The sequence below is a fragment of the Cibotium barometz genome, chromosome 26, assembly GCF_041138505.1.
Source record: "Cibotium barometz isolate CiBa-2024 chromosome 26, ASM4113850v1, whole genome shotgun sequence".
Taxonomy (NCBI): Eukaryota; Viridiplantae; Streptophyta; class Polypodiopsida; order Cyatheales; family Cibotiaceae; genus Cibotium; species Cibotium barometz.
Genome location: NC_141071.1, coordinates 6242678 through 6264292, shown reverse-complemented (window position 1 = coordinate 6264292; position 21615 = coordinate 6242678). Strand labels below are relative to the sequence as shown.

The 21615-nt window shown below is 41.2% G+C and overlaps 1 protein-coding gene across 1 annotated transcript; it reads right to left on the bottom strand.

Moving 5' to 3' along the window:
- Positions 1-813: 813 nt before the first annotated feature.
- Positions 814-1170, bottom strand: LOC147623605 (uncharacterized). The gene has a single exon (XM_086820061.1). The coding sequence runs from the start codon at positions 1168-1170 to the stop codon at positions 814-816; it is 357 nt and encodes a 118-aa protein (XP_086676187.1).
- Between the last annotated feature and the right edge of the window lie 20445 nt (positions 1171-21615).

Sequence of the window (21615 nt, the reverse complement as noted above, 5' to 3'; positions counted from 1 at the left end):
GATCATCAAACCATTGTTTATGCCTGAGCATCTCTACAATCATGCTCTGTAGACTACAAAGTGGCGGGTTTCTTCAAGCTTTTCAAGTTCAAATAGGTGACATGTTAAGGCATTTTCGGTGAGTTTTTTGTGCACCATGACACGTAGACTCAGGACTAAGAACTCTATGGACATGACCGCTTCAATACCGTAGGTCAAACTGAAAGGGGTAGCACTGGTTGCTACTTTGTATGAAGCTCGATAGGCCCAAAGTGCAGCCGGCAAATTCTATTCCCGATTATTGCAGTTGGCCTCCACTATTTTGGCAAGAATGGCACACAGGGTTTTGTTTGTGCATTTGGCTTGGCCATTCTCTTGAGGATAGTAAGGGGAGGACTTCCTGTGGGTGACAAGGAACTCTTTTCAAAGAGGAATTCCTATGGGTGACAAGGAACTCTTTGCAAAGAGGATTTTGATTACCTCATTGATGAAATGCATTCCATTATCGCTCTGACAAGCTTGAGAGGACAACCAAAGCATGTGATTACAGACTCATAGAGAAATTTAGCCGTTGATTAAGCATCAGCTTTGCAAGTTGCGCGAGCTTCTACATTGGTGTAGTAGTCCGAAGCAATTATATATCTGGCTTGAGTGTATTTGACTGTCGGGGATTGATGGGTCCTACACGAAGTCTATGCCCCATTTTTCAAATGGGACTGATGGGTCCTACACGAAGTCTATGTCCCATTTTTCAAATGGTTGTAAGGACACGATGGAGTTCACGGGCATATGATCCTTGAAACGAGAGATTGCTACGCATTGGCATTCATCACATCACTTGACATACTCAGCAATGCCAACCATTAAAGGGGGCCACCATAACCCAGTTGTGAGAACCTTAGGAGCAGTGATATCTACTGCAAAGTGCCCACCAGCATAGATAGAGTGAGCCTGTTCTAGGAGGAAGACATACTCGTCTTCGCTAACACAACGTCTTAGGATTTTGTCCTTGCCCGACTTGTAAAGTTGACCCCCGATAAGATAGTAAGGGGCCGCTTTTTTTATTAAACAATGGGCATTGTCCTTGTTGAGGAGAGGATCAACTGGTAAGCCATTGGCTAAGAAGTGAGCCACTTCTTCACCCCATTTAGGAATTAAGAAAAGTTGAAAGGGCGGCGTCTGGTAAATCATCGTCTACTCGCACTGGCTATTCAACATTAGGGATCCTTGACATGTGGTCTACAAGGACATGTTGAGAGCCTTTCCTCACCGTAACGGCGGTGAAATCAAACTCGAGCAAGATAAGCAGCCACCTGGTGTTCTGCCTGTCATACAGGGCTTATTGACTACGTACAAAAGGGCTTGATGGTCTACAAAGAAGAGGAACTTGGTCGCCAAAAGATAATGGTAGAACTTCTTAACCATGTAAACCATCGCTAATCCTTCTCTCTCAGTTGTGGTGTAATTTCTCTCTACTTCATTGAGTTGGCGGATGGCAAAACTTATGGGGAAGTCCATCTTGTGTTCGCTTGGTTGTTGGGGGCTAGCACGCATCCTATGGCAAATGCTGAGGCGTCAATATGGACATGGAAGATGAGATCCCAATTAGGAGATCTAAGAATTGGAGCGCTTGCCAAGGCTTTTTCAAGTGTGGTGTAGGCCCTTTGGCATTCTTTTTTCCACTCCAAAACTATAAGGAGTCCATAAAGGGGTCTAGCAATATCAATGTACATAAATATGAATCGCCAATAATAGCTAACGTGTCCCATGAAACGTTAGACACCTTTGAAGTTGATAAGTGGAGGCAGCTGACAATGAATCACACTTTGCTATCGTCAGTCGATATTCCTTGCCTGGAGACAATGTGTCCCAGGATCACTCCGTGTCAAACCGAGAATTGACATTTAAGAGGGTTCAGCAAGATGTATAGTCTGCTTTGCTCTAGCACCTTGCGCAAACATGCGAGGTGCTCCTTCCAAGAAGAATTGACACATAGGTCATCCATGAAGACTTCCAAGAATTTTTGGAGATATTCCTTGTAAGCCATACACATGAAGAATTGGAAGGTTTCGGGGGCATTGGTCGACCCAAAGGGTATGACTCTATATGCGTATGTACCCCATTCAGTAGCAAAAGCAATTTTGTGCTGGTCCTTGGGATCAATCAGCACCTGGTTGTATCCTGAGAATCCATCTAGGAAGCTGTAAGCTTCCTTTCCCGCTACTCTTTCTCTATCACATGTTTAGTGAATGGTAAAGGATGGTGGTCCCTTATGGTGGCAGCATTGACCTTTTTGAGGTCAAATCACACCGTGACTTTTCCGTTTTTCTTGGGCACTATCATGATTGGTGATACCCACTCCGTATGTTCAATTTCATAGATGAATTCGGCGTCAGTAAGTCTTTCAATCTCTTTCTCGGACCATCTTGGAATATTTGAGAGTCATTGGGTAAGCTCGTTGTTTGACTAGTCTAGCTCCATCAACCATGGGAATGGTGTGCTGGACCACTTCATCCAAATGAGGTTTTCTGGGGCTCTGCATAAATTGGCTTACTAGCCCCACAACATAACTCAAATCCAGGCGTGTGATAGTCATGTAAATGAGACTACCAACCATCTTTCTATACATAGGTGGATCATCCAACTCCATCAAAATCAACCCTCAACTTCACATTCTGCTCCAAAGGTGTACTCATAGGCTTACACCCTGTCATCCCATATTTTGCCAACATATCCAATGCATATTGGCGTTGCACTAACCATGTACCTGCATGGTCTTTGATCACTTCAATTCCAAGAAAGTATCTCAACTCACCTAAGTCTTTCATGTCAAACTGCCCACTCAATGCTTTCTTGACATGCATCACATCTGTACCATGATCTCATGTGATAATCAAGTCATCCACATAGATGACAAGTAAGACAGTCCCATGATCTATTTTCTTCACATAGAGTGAAGAATCTGCTGTAGAAACCTGAAATCCAATGGAAATAAGATATCTGCTCATCTTATCACTCCAAGCACGAGGTGCTTGCTTCAAACCATATAAAGCTTTCTTCAATCTGCATACATGAGTGGGATACTTTGGGTGTACATATCCTTCTGGCTGTGCCATATACACTTCTTCTTGTAGATCACCATTTAGAAATGCATTTTTCACATCCATTTGTTGATGCATTTCCCAACCGTTTGCTGCAGCCATAGCAATGACTGCTCTCACTGTTCCCATCTTTGCCACTGGACTAAATGTTTCATCATAGTCCAAGCCTTGGGTTTGTGCATAACCCTTAGATACCAATCTTGCTTTATGTCGCTCAATGGAACCATCTGACTTGCATTTTACTTTGTAAACCCATTTGCAACCAATAACATTTTTGTCTTGTGGGGTAATGCAACCAAATCCCATGTGTCATTATGAACTAATGCGTCCATCTCAACATCCATTGCTTTCTCCCATACATGCTTTCCAATAGCTTCTGTATAGCATGTAGGCTCCACATGCTTCACCAAAGAAGTCATATATGCATAATGCATAGCAAAATCACGATATGTCAACCTGTCAACTGGATACCTGACCCTTTGGGATCTCCGTAATGCATGATGCGGATCACTCTGAACACCTGTCACTCTAGCATGTGGTGGCACATATCTATCCTGCCTTGCACCAGCAGGTGTGCGTAAAACAAGTATACCAAGTTCCTCATCCAAACTCTCTGAACTTGACGAGTCATAACCTGTAATTCCAATTCCTTCAACTTTCTTTTTCCCTTTATCCATAGCACTACTCCCAGTGCTCACACTCTCATGCCTCAAGCGTCCTGACCATGGACGTACAGTGCTACTCTCTGACTCTGCTGGCCCAGACATAGAAGTAGAACTAGAACTTGCTTCTGGCAAGTTCACATGCACATCAGCTTCAAGAGAATCAATGACACCCTCATCCTTTGCTTTGTACCAACTAGCAAGTTCATCAAACACCACATCTCGTGAGATAACCACTTGCCTAGTTTGTGCAAGTTCATCAAACACCACATCTTGTGAGATAACCACTTGCCTAGTTTGTGGATTGTAACATTTGTATGCCTTACGATCTTGTGCATATCCAACAAACACACACTTTTCTGCCTTAGGATCCAACTTCCTCCTTCTTTCATCAGGCACATGTACAGTGTCTTATTCAGTATATACACTGCAGTAGCACATGCTTCTACCCAATAATAATCTGTCATGCTCTTTTCATTGAGCATCGCCCTGGCCACTTCACAAATGACTCTATTCTTTCTCTCAGCAACACCATTTTGCTAAGGTGTATACCTGCAAGTTAATTGTCTTCTTATGCCATGCTTTCTCAAGAAATGCTCAAAAGCATGTGAGGTGTATTCACCACCTCCATCTGTCCTCAAACATTTTATCCAAGAGCCATATTGCTTCTCTGCAAAAGCTTTGAAATCCATAAACTTTCCCAACACTTCACTTTTCTCTCTGAGAAAGTAAATCCATGTCATTCTGCTGAAATCATCGATGAATGTCACATAATATAAACTGCCTTTAATGGATGGGTTTTGTGTAGGACCCCATACATCGCTATGAACTATTTCAAGTGGCTTGCTACTCATGTTGCCTTCTCTAGGAAACCGCACCTCGCGTGCTTTCCAAACTGACAGGCTTCACAAACATGCATATTCCCATCATACTTGAATCTAGGCAGTCCACTAACAATGCCTCTTGCCTACATGTTCTTTAACCTTTGTATATTCACATGTCCAATCCTCTTATGCCACATGTCAATGTCCTATACCACATTTTGGCTTTTAGAGAACATGGCTGATTTCAACTCAGGAATCCCAGCATCCAGCTTAAACAACCTGCCTTCTTTCTTGCCTTTAGCAATGACTCTACATCCATTTTTGAAATCCTCAACGAAGCAACCATGCTCGTTGAAACGAACCTGTAATCCCTGTTCCACCACATTTGACCAAACTTTTTGTAATAGAATGCACATACAATACATCTGACATAGATTTTGTTTCACCATTGTGCATAACCAATGGTACACTTCCAACATGTGTAATGGCATGTTGGGTATCATCTCCTGTTTCCACATAGCCTTTCACATCCATAGGCTTCATAAGCTCAAACCCTTCACCATGACAAGTCATATGGTTTGATGCTCTAGAGTCCATATACCAAGTGTCATCATTTTCCCCATTCGACATCATAGATCCCACAACATGTTTCCACATAGCCTTTCACATCCATAGGCTTCATATGCTCAAACCCTTCACCATGACAAGTCATATGGTTTGATGCTCTAGAGTCCATATACCAAGTGTCGTCATTTTCACCATTCGACATCATAGATCCCACAACATGTTTCATGGCAAACAAGTGATTTGCGCTGCCATCATTACTGCTTGATGCATAGTTTCCACCATGTTGTGCATAATGTCCACCATGTTGTGCTCTACCCCCTCTCAAATCATTTTGTTTGCGGAAACAATCACGTGCCATATGACCAAATTTCCCACACTAATGGCATTCCACATCTTGCATAGATGTTTGTTGGCCTTGCCAACATCCTCTACCACGAGGATTACCTCTGCCTCTCTGAGGTGTATATCCACGACCACCTCTAGCACCATATGTAGGCTGAAAATTCTATTGTGGTGACCTATCCTGCCATCCACGACCATTACCACGGCCACGTGATGCAAATCTCCCCCTGCCTCTAGATCCTCTTTGTGAATAGAAAGCCTGATTTATGCCATTCTCATCATGGCTAGTAGATGCATCATGAAAAGTGTCACGGAGTTTCTCAACAAGCAAGAGTGAAACCGACTCATCAAAGTCTGGTAAACCTGTACTCCGAACCGAGATAGATGTATCAAAAGATTTATACTCCTTGCCAAGACCATGCAAGGTAATGTCTACCAAATCATCATCAGGCATGGGGGCATTGATTGTTGCCAATGCATCTACATACTTCTTTATCTCTTGTACATAATCATGGATGCTCCTTCTATTCCGTTTCACATTATAAATCTGTTGTCGCAAACTGAGACTTGCGAGCACTAGTGTCTGTATCAAACAGCTTTACCAATGTATCGCATGCATCCTTGGGATTCTCAGCATCATGTATGTGTATGAGTATGGCATCCGAAATACATATAGATAGATAATGCAAGACTTTGTATGCTCTTTCTGACCATTCCTTATGAGCTATAACCTACTGCTGTGTAGGTTGTCGGGGTAGTTCCTGCTCTGGCTCAGCACCTGTAATGAGATTCCAAAAACCTTTTTCCTTCAGAAAACTTTTGATCCTGTACTTCTATGCCTGGAAGTTCTTCCTATCCAGCTTTTCACCCACAATTTGTACTGGATTATCTGACATATTTGCTCAATGCAAATACACCTTCCTCACACGTCCAAATTTGTAAATGAGCCTTCCTCAGCTCAACGACACTCTAATGAGTGTTCCAGATACTCCAAAGTAGTCAACAAACTTCAATTTTGATGTAGAAAATCAAACTGTATGCATCCAAATTTAACTGGTTTACGCAATCCAAGATACCCTACTTTGATGCACTTTCCAAGGCTCCAAATTGTAATGTAGTGGTTCAATCAAGTGTGCATAACTTGCGTTGACACCTAAACAACCTCAATGTTGCATATCAACACCATCCAAGGTGCGTACATACCAATTTTGTCAAACCCCCTTCTCTGTTTTGAGAAAAAAGTAGAAAAACCAATAAAACCAGTAGTAAAATGGCTCTAATTTCTTCAATCCTTATCCAAATTGAGAGACCAGGCATTCATTAGCTTAGCAATGATGTCCCCTAACTCCATGTAAAAGGAATTAGACCAATTATTTAAGACCAGAGAGTAATTAGTCGATTAATCACACTCTGTTTCACTGAACTCAGTAGACAGCCGGTTTAATCAGCTCATTTCCAGCTCCATAAGGCATAATTGCTCAAACAAATCATGGAGCCTCCTCCTTGGGTTTGTGTATTAGCCAATTGCTAAACCAATTTTGAAGTTAATCAACCAACCAAGTGGAATTTGGCCTCCACTTATCATGAAAAATACTGTGTTTCTGCTGTAGAACTGTGCCGCCTGTTGTAGAGTGGATTTGGAGAGATTATAGTGATAATTGATGGTGCAATTAGGAGGCATGTGTACAACCCATCAATGGTCTGATTTTTGCCAAAATCTTGGTTTAATTTCATCAAAAGTTGACCTCTTTTTCTCTGTTTTGTGAGAGCTCAAAAACTAGTAATTTTCACTCATTCAAATGCATCATATTTGCTCCAAAATCAGTGTAGGGCTTGTACATGAGTTGCCAATACATTCATCCTTGTCACATACATGTTTCTTTGCCAGATTTGCATCTATTTTCACCATACATCACCACTTCCAAGCTCCAATGGAAAGCTTCCAAAAAACCAGAATTTTCTTTTGCTTTGGGCAACCCTAATTTACTTTGTTTGTGCCTGAATCACCTGCAATCCACTCAAGGGTGTTTAGTAGACCTTACTTCGGTAGGCCAAGCTCTCAGATTTGATAGAAATCGGTGTGCTCCAAGCTTCACAGCTTCAATGGCAAGCTTCACAGCTTTTCTTCACAGCTTCTTCTCCCTCTTCTCTCACTCACTCATAAACCCTAATAGAGAGCACCAGGCTCTGATACCATGTTGAAAAATAGGTAGAGGGAGAGGAGCCACACACACAGGAGCAAACCCTAATGTATATTGCAAACCCTAACCATGGAGGGAAGCCATCTCCCTTCTCACACAATGCATAAAGCCATAATCCAAAATACACAAGACACACTATAAGTTGTGTCCACACACATCTAACCCTAGCTAATGTCCATGGAGGGAAGCCATCTCCCTTCTCACACAATGCATAAAGCCATAATCCAAAATACACAAGACACACTATGAGTTGTGTCCACACACATCTAACCATAGCTAATGTCCACACACTATGACCAGCTGGACGCGGTCATTTATGTCTCACACATGCTGCTACCTAACATGCCAGCACATAGCATAGCTGGCATACAATGACATCGAGCTTGAATCTCAACATCAGGCAGTTCTCATTCATTCATTTCCCTTGGATGCTTGCATAAGCTAATCTTAGAACAGAAATCAGGGAAACCTATGCAAGTTGAATTGGCCAGTGTGGGAAGACTCTTTTCACTCACCATGAGACAGATCTTATCCAGTTCAATCTAGATGGTAATGTAACCGACTGTCAATTCAAAGTCTTACCTCTGGGAGTTTTTGATGGGATCCTTGGAATGGATTGGCTCCACAAAAATCAAGCTGACATTCACTATCACGATGGAACCATTTCCTTCCATGACCTTCATGGGAACAAAGTTCAAGGAACTGGAGTTTCCGGATCCCTAGACCTTCAGTTAAGCTTTCAGGTTGCTGAAAGGACTTAGGAAGAAGCAGCAAATTTATGTTGTCAAAATGAACCTAGTAAACTCAAAGCTTAAGGCTAAAGAACCAGAATGGTTAAATGAATTTGATGATCTATTCCTAGCAAAGCTAACTGAAATGCCTCCAATCCGGGAAGAAGATCATGTGATTGAATTGACCCCCGAAGCTCAGCCCCAGTAGCCCTGCACACGTACAAAATGCCAGTTCTTGAAGCCATCCAACTCAAGGAACAGCTTAGATAGCTGTTAGAACAAGGGTTTGTAAGACCCAGTGTTTCACCTTGGGGTGCGCCAGTTCTCTTTCAAAAAAAGAAATATGAAACGCTTAGACTCTGTGTGGACTATAGAGGTCTAAATCAGCTGACAGTTAAGAATAAGTATCCTATCCCAAGAATTGATGAGCTTCTGGACAGGCTAAATGGAGCCCAGATCTTCACAAAGATAGATCTCAAATCCGGGGCCGTTTGTATTAACAAATGCCCCAGCTACATTCAATCGCTTAATGCAGGACATTCTAAGAGAATACTTAGATGATTTTGTTCTTGTTTTCTTTGATGATATTCTGATTTACTCAAAGAATGCAGCTGACCATGAAGCTCATGTCAGAAAAGTTCTTGAGATTCTAAGGAAGCACCAACTCTTTGCAAAAAAGAGTAAATGTACTTTCTCTACCAACCATGTTGAATACTTGGGCTTTCTGGTATCAAAAGATGGAATTTCTCCAGATTCTGCGAAAGTCCAAGTAGTCATAGATTGGCCTGAACCAAAGACAGTGAAAGAAGTCAGAGGATTCTTGGGATTGACTGGTTGGTATAGAATTTTTATACCAAAGTATGCTCTTATAGCTTCCCCCCTGACTAATCTTCTCAAGAAGAATATCCCGTTTCAATGGTCTGCCAAGTGCCTGAGTGCTTTTGATAAGTTGAAGACCGCCTTGGTAACCAGTCCCGTTCTGAAGCTGCCAGATTCCTCTCTATCCTTTGAGGTAGTAAACACAACCTAGAACTACTTTCAGTAGTATATGCCCTAAAGTTATGGAGACATTACCTACTGGGACAAAGGTTCACTTTGATGACAGATCACCAGAGCTTAAAGTGGATCTTCACTCTAAAGGATCTCAACATGCACCAAAGAAGGTGGATGCAGACCCTGCAGGAATTTGATTTTGAAATCAAGTATTGCCCAGGCAAAGAAAATGTGGTAGCAAATGCCCTTAGCAGAAAAGCCTCCTTGCTTGCAATTACTGTAATATCAAATCCTTTGATTATTGAAGCAAGAGAGAAGATCATGTAGGACAGATTCTTTGGCCCTATTGCTACCCTACTTATGCAAGAAAGCAAAACTCCTCAGGAGTTGAACAGAGTTCAAGGGTACAGCCTCGATGATGGCATTATGTATTATAATCACAGGCTATGCATTCCCAAAATGATGAGGGAACCAAGGACCAAATTTTGAATGAAGCCCATGACAGCCTTATAGCAGGACATCCAAGTTTCATCAAAACCTACATGTCTGTAAAGAAAAACTTCTTTTGGCCTGGTCTAAAAAAGGATGTACTAAATCATGTACGTCAATGTTTGACATGCCAGAAAGTCAAAGCTGAAAGAGTAAAAATGCATGGGAAGTTACAACCATTGGACATCCCCCAGATGAAGTGGGAATATATCAGTATGGACTTTATTACTGGATTACCTTCAGTGCAATCAGGTTATAACTCCATTTTTATGGTAGTTGACAAACTAACCAAAGTTGCCCATCTGATCCCAGTAAAAGAAACCTACACTGCAGTGGATGTGGCCAGAGTGTTCCTCAAAGAAATCTTCAGATTGCATGGCCTACCCAGGAGAATAGTAAGTGATTGAGATCCCAAGTTTACTTCAAGATTCTGGACTGCATTTTTCGAAGCAGTGGGAACTTTCTTGGATCTCAGCACTGCTTATTACCGTGAGACCGATGGTTAAACTGAAAGGGTAAACCAAGTAATCGAAGATATCTTCGGTCATGTTGTGGCAGGGAGCCCAAGAAGTGGCTAAGCTATCTGCACCTAGTCGAGTTCGCCTACAATGCTTCTTATCACAGAAGTATTGGGATGAGCCCTTTCAAAGCCTTGTATGGACAAGATTGCTTAACTCTATTAACTTGGTCTGACCCATTGATTAGGGTCGAGATGTCCAGACACATGCTTGACGACATGGAGCAGCAGATGCAAGCAATTCGTAAATATATAAAAGCTACCTAGGATAGACAGAAGCATTATGCAGATAAGAAGAGGACAGACAGAGAATTCAAAGAAGCAGATATGGTCTTCATTCGAGTACGGCCCAAAAGAAGTTCTTTATCTCTTGGGAAACACAAGAAGTTATCCCCCAGATATTGTGGGCCATATTTGATTACAAAGAAAGTAGGTGACTTAGCCTACGAGCTTCTTCTGCCTCCTCATCTCAAAGTTCATAATGTATTTCATGTAAGCCTTCTAAAGAAATATGTGCCAAGCCCAAATCATGTGCTTGATGATGAAATCCTAACCTCTTCAACCCAAGGGCAGATGGAACTCCAACCTGAAGAAATTCTTGATGTTCGAGAAAAGATTCTAAGGAACAGAATTCTACGAGAATTATTGGTAAAATGGAAGTTCTATCCTTTTGAAGATGCCACCTGGGAGAATGAAACCGATCTGTTGCGGGATTACCCCCCAATTTGCGAGATGAGGACATCTTGCATTTTTCAAGTGGGAGAGAATGTCAGATTCCTCCCCAGCCTCTCAAGATGTCCAGCATCTTCCCCTGTAATCAAATCCCTCTTTAGAAATATAAAAGATCTTGTTTCTACCAGTTTTGGCCTAGAGAGAGAAAATGTTCTAGAGAAAGAATATTCAGTTTTTAAATATTTTTGGATAGAAAAATACCTCATCTTATTAAAATAAGTTCCCCTGAAATAGAAGTTCAAAAAGATTTTCAGAATGTGCATTAGAAATTAAGTATATCTGTTTAAGAGGCATTATCCTGGGGTCAAGATTTTTGAAATTTTTTAAATTAAGGTTCTTATGGACCAATAAGATTCATCCAAATGTAGGGAGAAGATAAATAGAAGAATAAAAGGAAAATCCCCCAAAAATGAGTAAATACTCACATAAGATGAAGAGTTGACTAAGGACAAGGTTAACAGTTAAAAAAGAGAGATATTTAGATGAAATGATGCATTTTTGACACCTCAGTATGGGGGAATTCCCCTCATGAAGGAGGAGCCTATTTCACATGTGTGGGAGAGTTTTAAACTTCCAAATAATGAGATATTTTTATCTCTCCTCTCTCCTGTTTCAACTAGATCCAAAAAGTGGACTAAACTGACCCAAAAATGGTCAAAAATTGTTTAAACTGATCTGGAAAATTCTAGAATCAGTTGGCTTGGTTAGAAGCTCACTTTTTCCTATAAATAGAAGCCTTCCCCTTTGTTGAAACTCAATAGTGTTTTGCACTGTTACCCTGCCTCTCCCAAGTGCCAAAAACTGTGAATTTTACTCATAATTCATTAGTTTTTGACCTTCCCTCTTCTAAAAGACTGGTGGCCACTCTTGTTTCAAACAAGAGTAGAACCCTCAAACCATCAAGCCAAAGGAAAGCACTCAAATTGTCCATGTAAGTTGGAGATTCTTCTCTTTTCTATTTCTTTTATGGTTTTTTTTATGATTTTTGTCTTCTCTAAAATGAAATGATGTTATGCCTCATTGAAAAAAGGCATTCCCCTCTCTTCTTTAGTAAATCCAACCATTCTTTATCCTAGATGATTGATTATTGGATAAAATCAAGTTTTTCATAATGTTTCTCTTAAAAAGTAGAAAATGTTTATATTAGAATGATTAAATACTCTTGGTGAACTTCTAATTAATTTTAGAGAGTAAAAAATTTGAAAAATGGTCAGCCATACAAAGGAGGTTATGGCAAAATTTTCTGAAAATTTGTGAAATAAATTTCATCTTTATTTAATCAAAAAGAGTAATCCCCATTGTTAGAGTATTCTAAAAAGTGTCACTTTCATTCATGTATAGAAAGATGCATATTGATTAATCTTTATAAAAGAATGATTTTCAATAGAATTAAATTCTATGAAAGATACTTATTGATAATTTTTTTATTATGAAAGTGTTACTTTCTTCATTATGGATTTTTATGCATAAAATAATGCATAAAAGTATATTTTTTTATTACAAAAGAGTTACTTTCATCATATTGATTTTTATGCATAAAAGAATATTTTTTATTATTATAAAAGTGTTACTTTTTATAATTATAAAAGTGTTACTTTTATCATTATTGATTCTATGCATAAAAGTATGCATAAAAGAATATTTTTTATTATTATAAAAGTGTTACTTTTATCATTATTCAATTCTATGCATAAACATATGCATAAAAGATATATTTTTTTATATTAAAAGTGTGATTTTCATCATAAATGATTTTTATGCATAAACATATGCATAAAAGATATTTTTTTATATTAAAAGTGTAATTTTCATCATAAATGATTTTTATGCATAAACATATGCATAAAAGATAATTTTTTATATATTAAAAGTGTGATTTTCATCATAAATGATTTTTATGCATAAACATATGCATAAAAGATATTTTTTTATTAAAAGTGTGATTTTCATCATAAATGAATTTTATGCATAAACATATGCATAAAAGATATTTTTTAATATTAAAAGTGCGATTTTCATCATAAATGATTTTTATGCATAAAAGATATTTTTTTTATATTAAAAGTGTGATTTTCATCATAAATGATTTTTATGCCTAAACATATGCATAAAAGATACTTTTTTATATTAAAAGTGCGATTTTCATCATAAATGATTTTTATGCATAAACATATGCATAAAAGATACTTTTTTATATTAAAAGTGTGATTTTCATCATAAATGATTTTTATGCATAAACATATGCATAAAAGATATTTTTTCAATATTAAAAGTGTGATTTTCATCATAAATGATTTTTATGCATATAGAATGATTATATTTAAATAAGGGTTCTCATAATCCTCTGTTTAATTTTCACAAAAATTGAAAAAATGAATAAGTAGATAATCTGTGAGAAGAAATGCTACCGCTTCATATTCACTAAAGATGATAATGAGAAAATTCAATTAAACTATCGAAGTCGGGGATCGAGATAAATGATTATTTTATTCCTCATAAGAAATTCATGTTTTAAAAATCTGTAAGCAAATATTCGTCAAACGAAATTTAGAAAAAGAGAAATCGAAATAGTACCTTCGAGAAAGTTTAGGAAGAACCTTTCCAGACCTAAACTCTGATTCAGACTATTGACCAAGACCTAATTCCTTTTCATCAATTTCCATCAATGACGATGTGCCCAGTTCAGGAAAAATGTACTCAAAATCTCCCACCGAATCTGAAACTAAGTTAAGACTTTTGATTTTAATCTGAGGATCAAGTTAACAGAATTCTAGGAACTCTGTTTGGAATTCAGACCTGGATCTAGAAGTATTGAGATACGGATTTAAGTTTATTCATGGTTTTTAAACAAAATCAAAACAAAAAACTTGCATAGAAACCCTCTTTTCTTAAAGGACTGTCTTACGCCAGAATGCTGGAGGGAGCATTTGGTATATATGTTTATGTAAGGGAAGTTCGGTTGTGATGGCTGGCGGGGAGTGTTCGAGGGACAGCTCACGTGACAAAAACTTGCCCAGGTCTTGAGCAGCCTGGGTATGGTAAAAAAAGGTGTGCTTCCGGTACGATGGGCGAGGGCCGACGAAGCGGTCCCTGAGTGAAGTACCAAGACACCTACGGAGGATCCTTGAGGGTTCTGACCAGGCGATGCACGGCTCGCAGTGCTTAGGACACCCATTCGTATGTCGAGGAAGATATATATATATATATGTATGTTGACGAAATGATTATTGTAATCTGTTACTGGATCTCGTTGGCTGACCAGCTGGTCCCAACGGAGAGTCCAAATTGGTACTGTTTTTGTGAAACAAGGGATTGAATGGAAATTTTGAATTATGAAATCTGTGATCATATCTGTTTTGTCAATGGATTATTTTTATATTAAAGTTTTAAAGAGGAGTGTGTGCGTATCTATTTTCTAAAGCTAAAGTTAAGAAAGGCATTTCAATTATGGGTGGGTGAGTACTTGTTTGGATCTACCGATTCCAGTGGCAGGGTGGTGGCTAACCCATGGGCCGGATGGGGTTAGGCTCGAATCAGTGGAGTTTTAATAATCAAACTGAAAAATCTTAGGATTACGCTAAGATTCGAGTAGCTAGGGCCCTGATAAATTTCTCAATTGAGTGGATCAACGGCTGTGCCTAATCTTGATTTTAGGAAAAAAGCGTTGAAATTACTCAGATGATCAAGTTATATCAGTGATAGTTTCCTTCTATCTGGTTTATTCAGGTGAAGGATAGTTTAGATTTTGATCTCGTTAGAAAACTCGTTAAGAAAAATTCAAAAAGGTGGAATCGTCCGTGCTTTCCGGGCATGGGAAATTTTCCCGGTTTTGGTTTTCGGAGTGACCACCAACCTAGTCTCGTGCCCGGACATTCGTGGGCGAGGCCCCGAGTGAGAAACCCTACCCCGCGCATGAGGGGGCTACTTCCGCTGTCAGCTACCAGGAGTTCGGTGCACGGAGGGGGCAGAGGGATCTCACAAGGTTCATGGTGGGGCCTCTTGGCTGCTGGTAGGGAAATGGGAGAGGTGGATGGAGGATATACAAAAGCAAGTGTGGCATCCAGTCCGCTCAACTGGATGGCTCATGCAGCTCCTCCCAGCCCACTAGGTAATATAGAACCGTGGTGAGAGTAAAAAGGCGAGACTGCCAACTTGCCTTGGGGGTTGGAGTAGACAGCATGGAGCTCTCGGAAGAGATAGTCGGCCCAATTAACCTGCTGGCCTTGGTGCATGCGTGCCAAGGTTGTCAGACTGCACCTGCTAAACCTATCAGTCTACCTTATCTCGTGAGGAGAAACTGTAGGGCGTGTGCTGGCATCACAAGGTCTTCCTGGGAAATGTTTCCCCACTCAACTCCATCCTTGTTGGCATTCCCCCTGTACAGGCCATAAGTGAGCTTAAGGGTATTGACAAGTCGGACATATGGCTGCCCACTTTTGGTAATGCTAATGCCTCCCGCACAAGTCCTATGCTAAGCTGGACTGGATGGTGTCTTCCCTTGATATCCAAGATGATACCTATCTGTTGGTTTGCATCATAAGTCTCTGTGAAATGTAAGGCGTTGTACAAATCTAGCCCACAAGGCTCTAGGGTGGGTAGTCGGCCTTTTGGACCATGGCTAGGTCAGCTACAACAGCTCCATAGCATGGCCGTGTGTAGTAAAGGAGCTTGTGCTCAACTTTACGATGCTTCTTCATCAGGGAATGGACAATGTTTCCATTAACAGGCTTCATCAGGGCTTCACCCAAATGGGAGAGCTGGGTGGGGTGCTTCGCATACTCCTCGAAGTGGCCGCTGGTAGGCCTCTTCCTCCTTAGGGAAGTATGGTGGAGTAGACATCCTGAAGGTTGGCTTTGAGGGAAGGGTTTCTAAAAAAAATTTGCAAGAATTTGGCTAGGCTGAGAGTGAAAAGTGAGAAAGTAAGAGGAGGGGGCCCATATTTATAGCACTGTGAAGAAGACGCGGTCATGGTAAGTTCAGGGAATGGGCATTCGAATGGGCATTTGACTGTAAGCGAATGGGCGTGACAAGTGGGGTTGAAAGCGAATGGGGGTGGCAAGAGGATTGAACGACCCACGAGATCGGTTGGAATGGCCGTTCGTGTAAGGTTCCTCCCTTTAAAAATGGGAGAAACACTTAAGATAGTCCGCTAAGTCTTATCTTGGGAAAAATTTCCTATTCATCGACACCTTGACCCTGTAGAGATTCAAGGATACGATTCATAGGTATGACCTAGCTCTATCTCGCAGGGGGAGCGTGATTTTCTAAACATCAAATCACCCATAAGGCAATTGATCAAAAATTGGGTAACTACTAGACTTGATTTCTAGAGACAACGCTTTTTTTCTCATCTTATGCAAGGCACAGCCGCTGGCCTAGTCTTCTAGAATAGAGTTGCCCAAGAACCTAACTATCTAACGTAGGGCTTCCACTTAATTTGTTGGAAAGCTACCCGACTAATCGGGTCCACCCGTCCGTAGGATGGTGTCGTCAGGGCATTCCATCCTCCCACTTTCCACCCTACTCACGCGTCAATTTGTTTTCTAATTAATACTACCACACTGTTTGACATAAATAAACATATTCCTTAATTAGGGCCCTTCTTCACAAGGTTCGTTAAAACAGCCTTCTTACACAATACAATCATACCAAAGACAAGGTGTAATTATATAAAAAGTTTATACATGATTCCATTTCCATACAAGCCAAACCGGCTCTCTTATTCTTATTCTGCCGATGATCTAGAATTCGGCCTTCCAGCCTCTACATGCTGGGCAAAACCCTACGGGACCATACACCTCATCGTCGGCTGCTGGCGAGGACTCAAGCCGGCCTGTCGCCCTCTCAAGCTCCATCGCTCGATCCTCCCGCCCCTCAGAGGGATGTCTGCACACTAGGGTGGGCTTATTTACTGCACTAGCCTCGGCCCTCAGAACTAGGCAGCCTCATAATCTCTCGCCTCAATCGGCGATCCTTATTCTCCCAAAGGTATGAGGGATACCTTGGGCCATTCCCGGTCTTTGCTAACGACGCCGCCCGGCTACACAAGCACGGAACGGAGTTAGCGTTGAAGCCAAAAAATCTTGAATTTTAAAGATAACAACTTCAATGCAATTTTCTAAATATAGCATTCACAATTCATGAAGATAACAATTTCAACGCAATTTATCGAAAACAACATCACATAAGTCGTAACTTCATATAATTTTTATGTCGTCATTTTAAAAGGAAAAGACACCATTCATTAGTACTAATTTAAGGAAAAATCTCTTCTTTTGAAAATCAACCAAGCTAACCTGGCCACCGTTTCCTTGAGGGGCTTGAAAAGGGAGGACTGGAGCCGCATTGGGCGCATCTCCTCCCATCTCGTTGTTACGTGCCCTTCTTGAGAGGCAATATTTTGTCGTCTCTGAGATGAGGCCATCTTAGGCGTCGCCTTGTAGAGCTCACTGCTGCGATCGAAATGCTTCAGTCGGATCTGAATTCCGAGCTCGTTTGCTCACCGTATGAGCAAAAGAATATGGCGCACGAACCCTCGCTTGAGTCAAAAAACCCTTACTAAAGTCTACGCAAATGGGGGGGGAGAATTGTGAGATGTCCTTAAGGGCAAAGGCAAAAACGTGGAGAGGGCTGGGAGGGGTGGCTGCAAGCCTCTCTGTAAGTCTATTCACACGGGGGGGAGAAGAGTTAAGGGCACTGGCTCCTAGCAAGAGGGGGATGGAGGAAAATTGGCTTATCTGAAAAGAGCCAAATGAGGGGGTGTGAGAGGGGTGGCTGCAAGGGCGGCTGTACTTGCAGCAAGTACGCTGCACAGGGGCGGACGGCGGTACGGACGGCGACACAACAGGGCATACACTACACAAAAATGCGTGTCGTCTGAGGAGCACCCCGGGGGTTTATATAGCCGAGGGGCGAGGGTACAGGCGCTGTGCAAAGCAAGGACGAAAAGACGGTGTACCTTCAAAGGCTATGGATCAGTGGCCTGCATGGGTCTAGGGGAAAGGTACGGTGTCGGTTATCTGGGAAAGGAGTGGTACGCATGTACCTTATCTGGTCTGGGGCAGCATGGGTGTCCACGTAAGGGTACGCGTGGACCATACAGTGGGCAGCCGTCCTTTGGTTCTTGGGCGGTCATTGTACCGGCACCCTAGTAAGTGTGTATGGACCAAATTTTTGGGACGAGGTACCCAAATTTGGGACGCCCGCCTTGATTTGCGTGCCCGACCGCCCCGGGGGGCGAAAATTTTTTTTGTCCGGGAATTCTCCTGGTCGCAAGGGTTCAGACCATTCGTCAATCGGACGTGCGGTTGTGCATTTATTAAGGTTTAAAGGTTGCCGTTTTTTAACTAAAATGTTTGAAATTAGCGTATAGGCTTGATCCGATGTCCGTTTTGGATGCCGTAAAATCCTATATTAGGGTAAAATCGCGTGCAGATTCCAAATTTGGACTCAGAATTTGAAGATTCTAATTAGAAATGACTCAAATAATAAAATCATTGATATTTATACCATAAAAACTCATAATTACATGGACATTTCTTTATTAGTGAAGATGGGTACGTTACATCCTTCCCCCCTTAAAGAAATCGAGATGTCCTCATCTCGTCATGAATTGGGGATAATCCTTTAAGAGTGTAGCTTCATCTTCCCAAGTTGCATCCTCTTCAGGGTAATCTTTCCACTGGACTAGATGTTCTACAAGAGTTCTATTTCGGAGTTGCCTTTCCCTAGAATCTATGATGCTACTGGGCTGTAATTCAAGGGCTCCTTGAGTAGGGATTACAACTTGTTCATCGTCAAGAATATGATTGAGACTGGGGACATATGGTTTTAACAAACTTACATGAAATACATTATGGACTTTGATATGGGCTGGGAGTTGGAGTTTATAGGCACTTTTACCTAGACACTTGATAACTGTATAAGGACCACAATACCTAGGGTTGAGCTTCTTATATTTCCCAAGTGACAGAGAACTTCGTTTGGGTCGCACTCATAGAAGAACTTTGTCTCCTTCCTTGAAGATCCTTTCAGACCTCTTGTTGTCAGCATAATGCTTTTGTCGATCTTGGGCAGCTTTAATATCCTTTTGGATAGCCTTGGTTTGTTCCTCCATCTCTTCGAGCATTTTCCTGGATGCCTCAACTCTTATGGTCAAATCAGAGAAATTTAGAGGAGACAAGCATTCTTGCCCATAGAGTGCTTTGAATGGTGACATTCCTATGCTTTGATGATAAGACGCATTGTAGGCAAATTCTACTAGAGGAAGGTATTGAATCCACCTTCTGGGTTCCCGTCCACAGTATGCTCTGAGAATGTCTTCAATTACTTGATTGACTCTCTCAGTCTGGCCATCAGTCTCTGGATGATAAGCTGTGCTAAAGCAAAGTTGAGTTCCCAGAGCTTGAAATAAAGACTGCCAGAATTTTGAGGTGAAGTCAGAATCCCGATCACTTACTATCCTTTTTGGGAGACCATGAAGTTTGAGGACTTCCTTGATGAATATTCGAGCAACATCAGAAGCTTTGAAGGTCTTCTTTGCTGGTATAAGGTGAGCTACTTTGGTAAGTAAGTCCACTACTACTAGAATGGAGTCATATCCTCCTTGAACAGTGGGGAGACTTGTGACAAAATCCATACTAATGCACTCCCACTTCATTTGGGGAATATCTAAGGGTTGAAGTTTTCCAGGAATCTTGACCCTTTCAGCTTTGATCCTTTGGCATGAGAGACATTGCTTCAAGTACCGAAGCACATCATTTTTCAAGCCTGCCCAATGAAAGCTCCTTCTTACCGCATTTAATGTTTTTGCATAACCTGGGTGTCCTGCAGCAGGGCTATCATGAGCTTCATGGAGGATTAGTTTCTTTAAAACAGGATCCTTAGGGATACATAGCCTGTGATTGAAGTAGAGGCTTCCTTCATGAGTGGAGTATCCCTTGATTAGATTCTTCTCTTTCTCTGAATGTCCCCCTTCTTCTACTAATTTTTTCATCCTCTGATAATCTGGATCATGAGATGAGACTTCTTCCACCTTGACCAATATGGGATTATTTGGCATTGAAACTGAATTCAAGAAAGATTTGCGGCTAAGTGCATCTGCTACCACATTATCTTTCCCAGGGCGGAATTTGATGTCGAAATCGTATTCTTGTAGAATTTCAATCCATCTCCTTTGCCGCATGTTGAGGTTAGGCTGGGTGAAGATCCACTTTAGACTTTTGTGGTCAGTTATTACAAGCTGGAATTTGTCTCCCAAGAGATAATGTCTCCATAATTTGAGGCAATGAACAACTGCTAAGAGTTCCAAATCATGGACCGTGGCATAGTTTGCTTCATATTGCTTCAACTTGCGGGAAGTATAAGCGACTGGTCTTCCTTCTTGGCCTAAGACACCACCAAGTGCTAGACTACTAGCATCGGTAACCACTTCAAATTCCTTGGAGAAATCAGGAAGCTTTAAGACTGGGATAGAAGTAATAATGGCTTTCAGCTGATCAAAGCTGTTTTGATGGATTGGCAACCACACTATTTTGCAATCCTTCTTAAGAAGGTCCGCCGTCAAAGGTGCAGCTACCAAGGCATAATCTTTGATAAAAATCCTATACCAACCCGTGATTCCCAAGAACCCACGAACTTCACGAACTGATTTAGGGGGTGGCCATTCTAGAATATCCTTGACCTTGGCGGGGTCTATTGAGATGCCATCCTTGGAGACGATGAATCCAAGATACTCAATTTGATGAGTAAAGAAGGTACATTTGCTCTGAACTTGGCATAGAGTTTGTGTCTGCGCAGCAATTGCAGAACTCTACGCACATGCTCCTCATGCTCTTCCATTGATTTGGAGTAGATTAAGATGTCATCAAAGAAAACAAGCACAAACTCATCCAAGTACGGGCGGAATATATCTTGCATTAGGCGGTTGAAGGTTGCAGGAGCATTGGTTAACCCGAATGACATTACAGTAAACTCATAGTGGCCATAACGGGTATTGAAGGCTGTTTTGGGTATATCTGCTTCCTTGACTTTGATCTGATAGTATCCAGACCTCAAATCTATTTTTGAGAAGACTTTGGCCCCATGAAGCCTGTCAAGAAGTTCGTCGATGCGAGGGATAGGATACTTATTCTTGACAGTGACTTGATTTAGCCCTCGATAATCTATGCAGAGGCGGAGAGTCCCGTCCTTCTTTTTTTGGAAAAGAATAGGTGCTCCCCAAGGAGAGCTACTGGGGCGTACAAATCCTTGTTCAATGAGTTGGGAAAGTTGCTCCTTAAGTTCAATGGCTTCAGGAAGGGACATTTTATAGGGAGTTTTTGAGACGGGTCGAGCTCCAGGGATCACCTCGATTTCATGGTCGACTTCTCGAGGAGGCGGTAACCCTGTAAGCTCGTCAGGGAAGATGTCAGAGAATTCTTGGAGCCAAGAGGGTTCTGTCTCCATACTGGGTTCAATGACTTTGTTGAGTTTGACT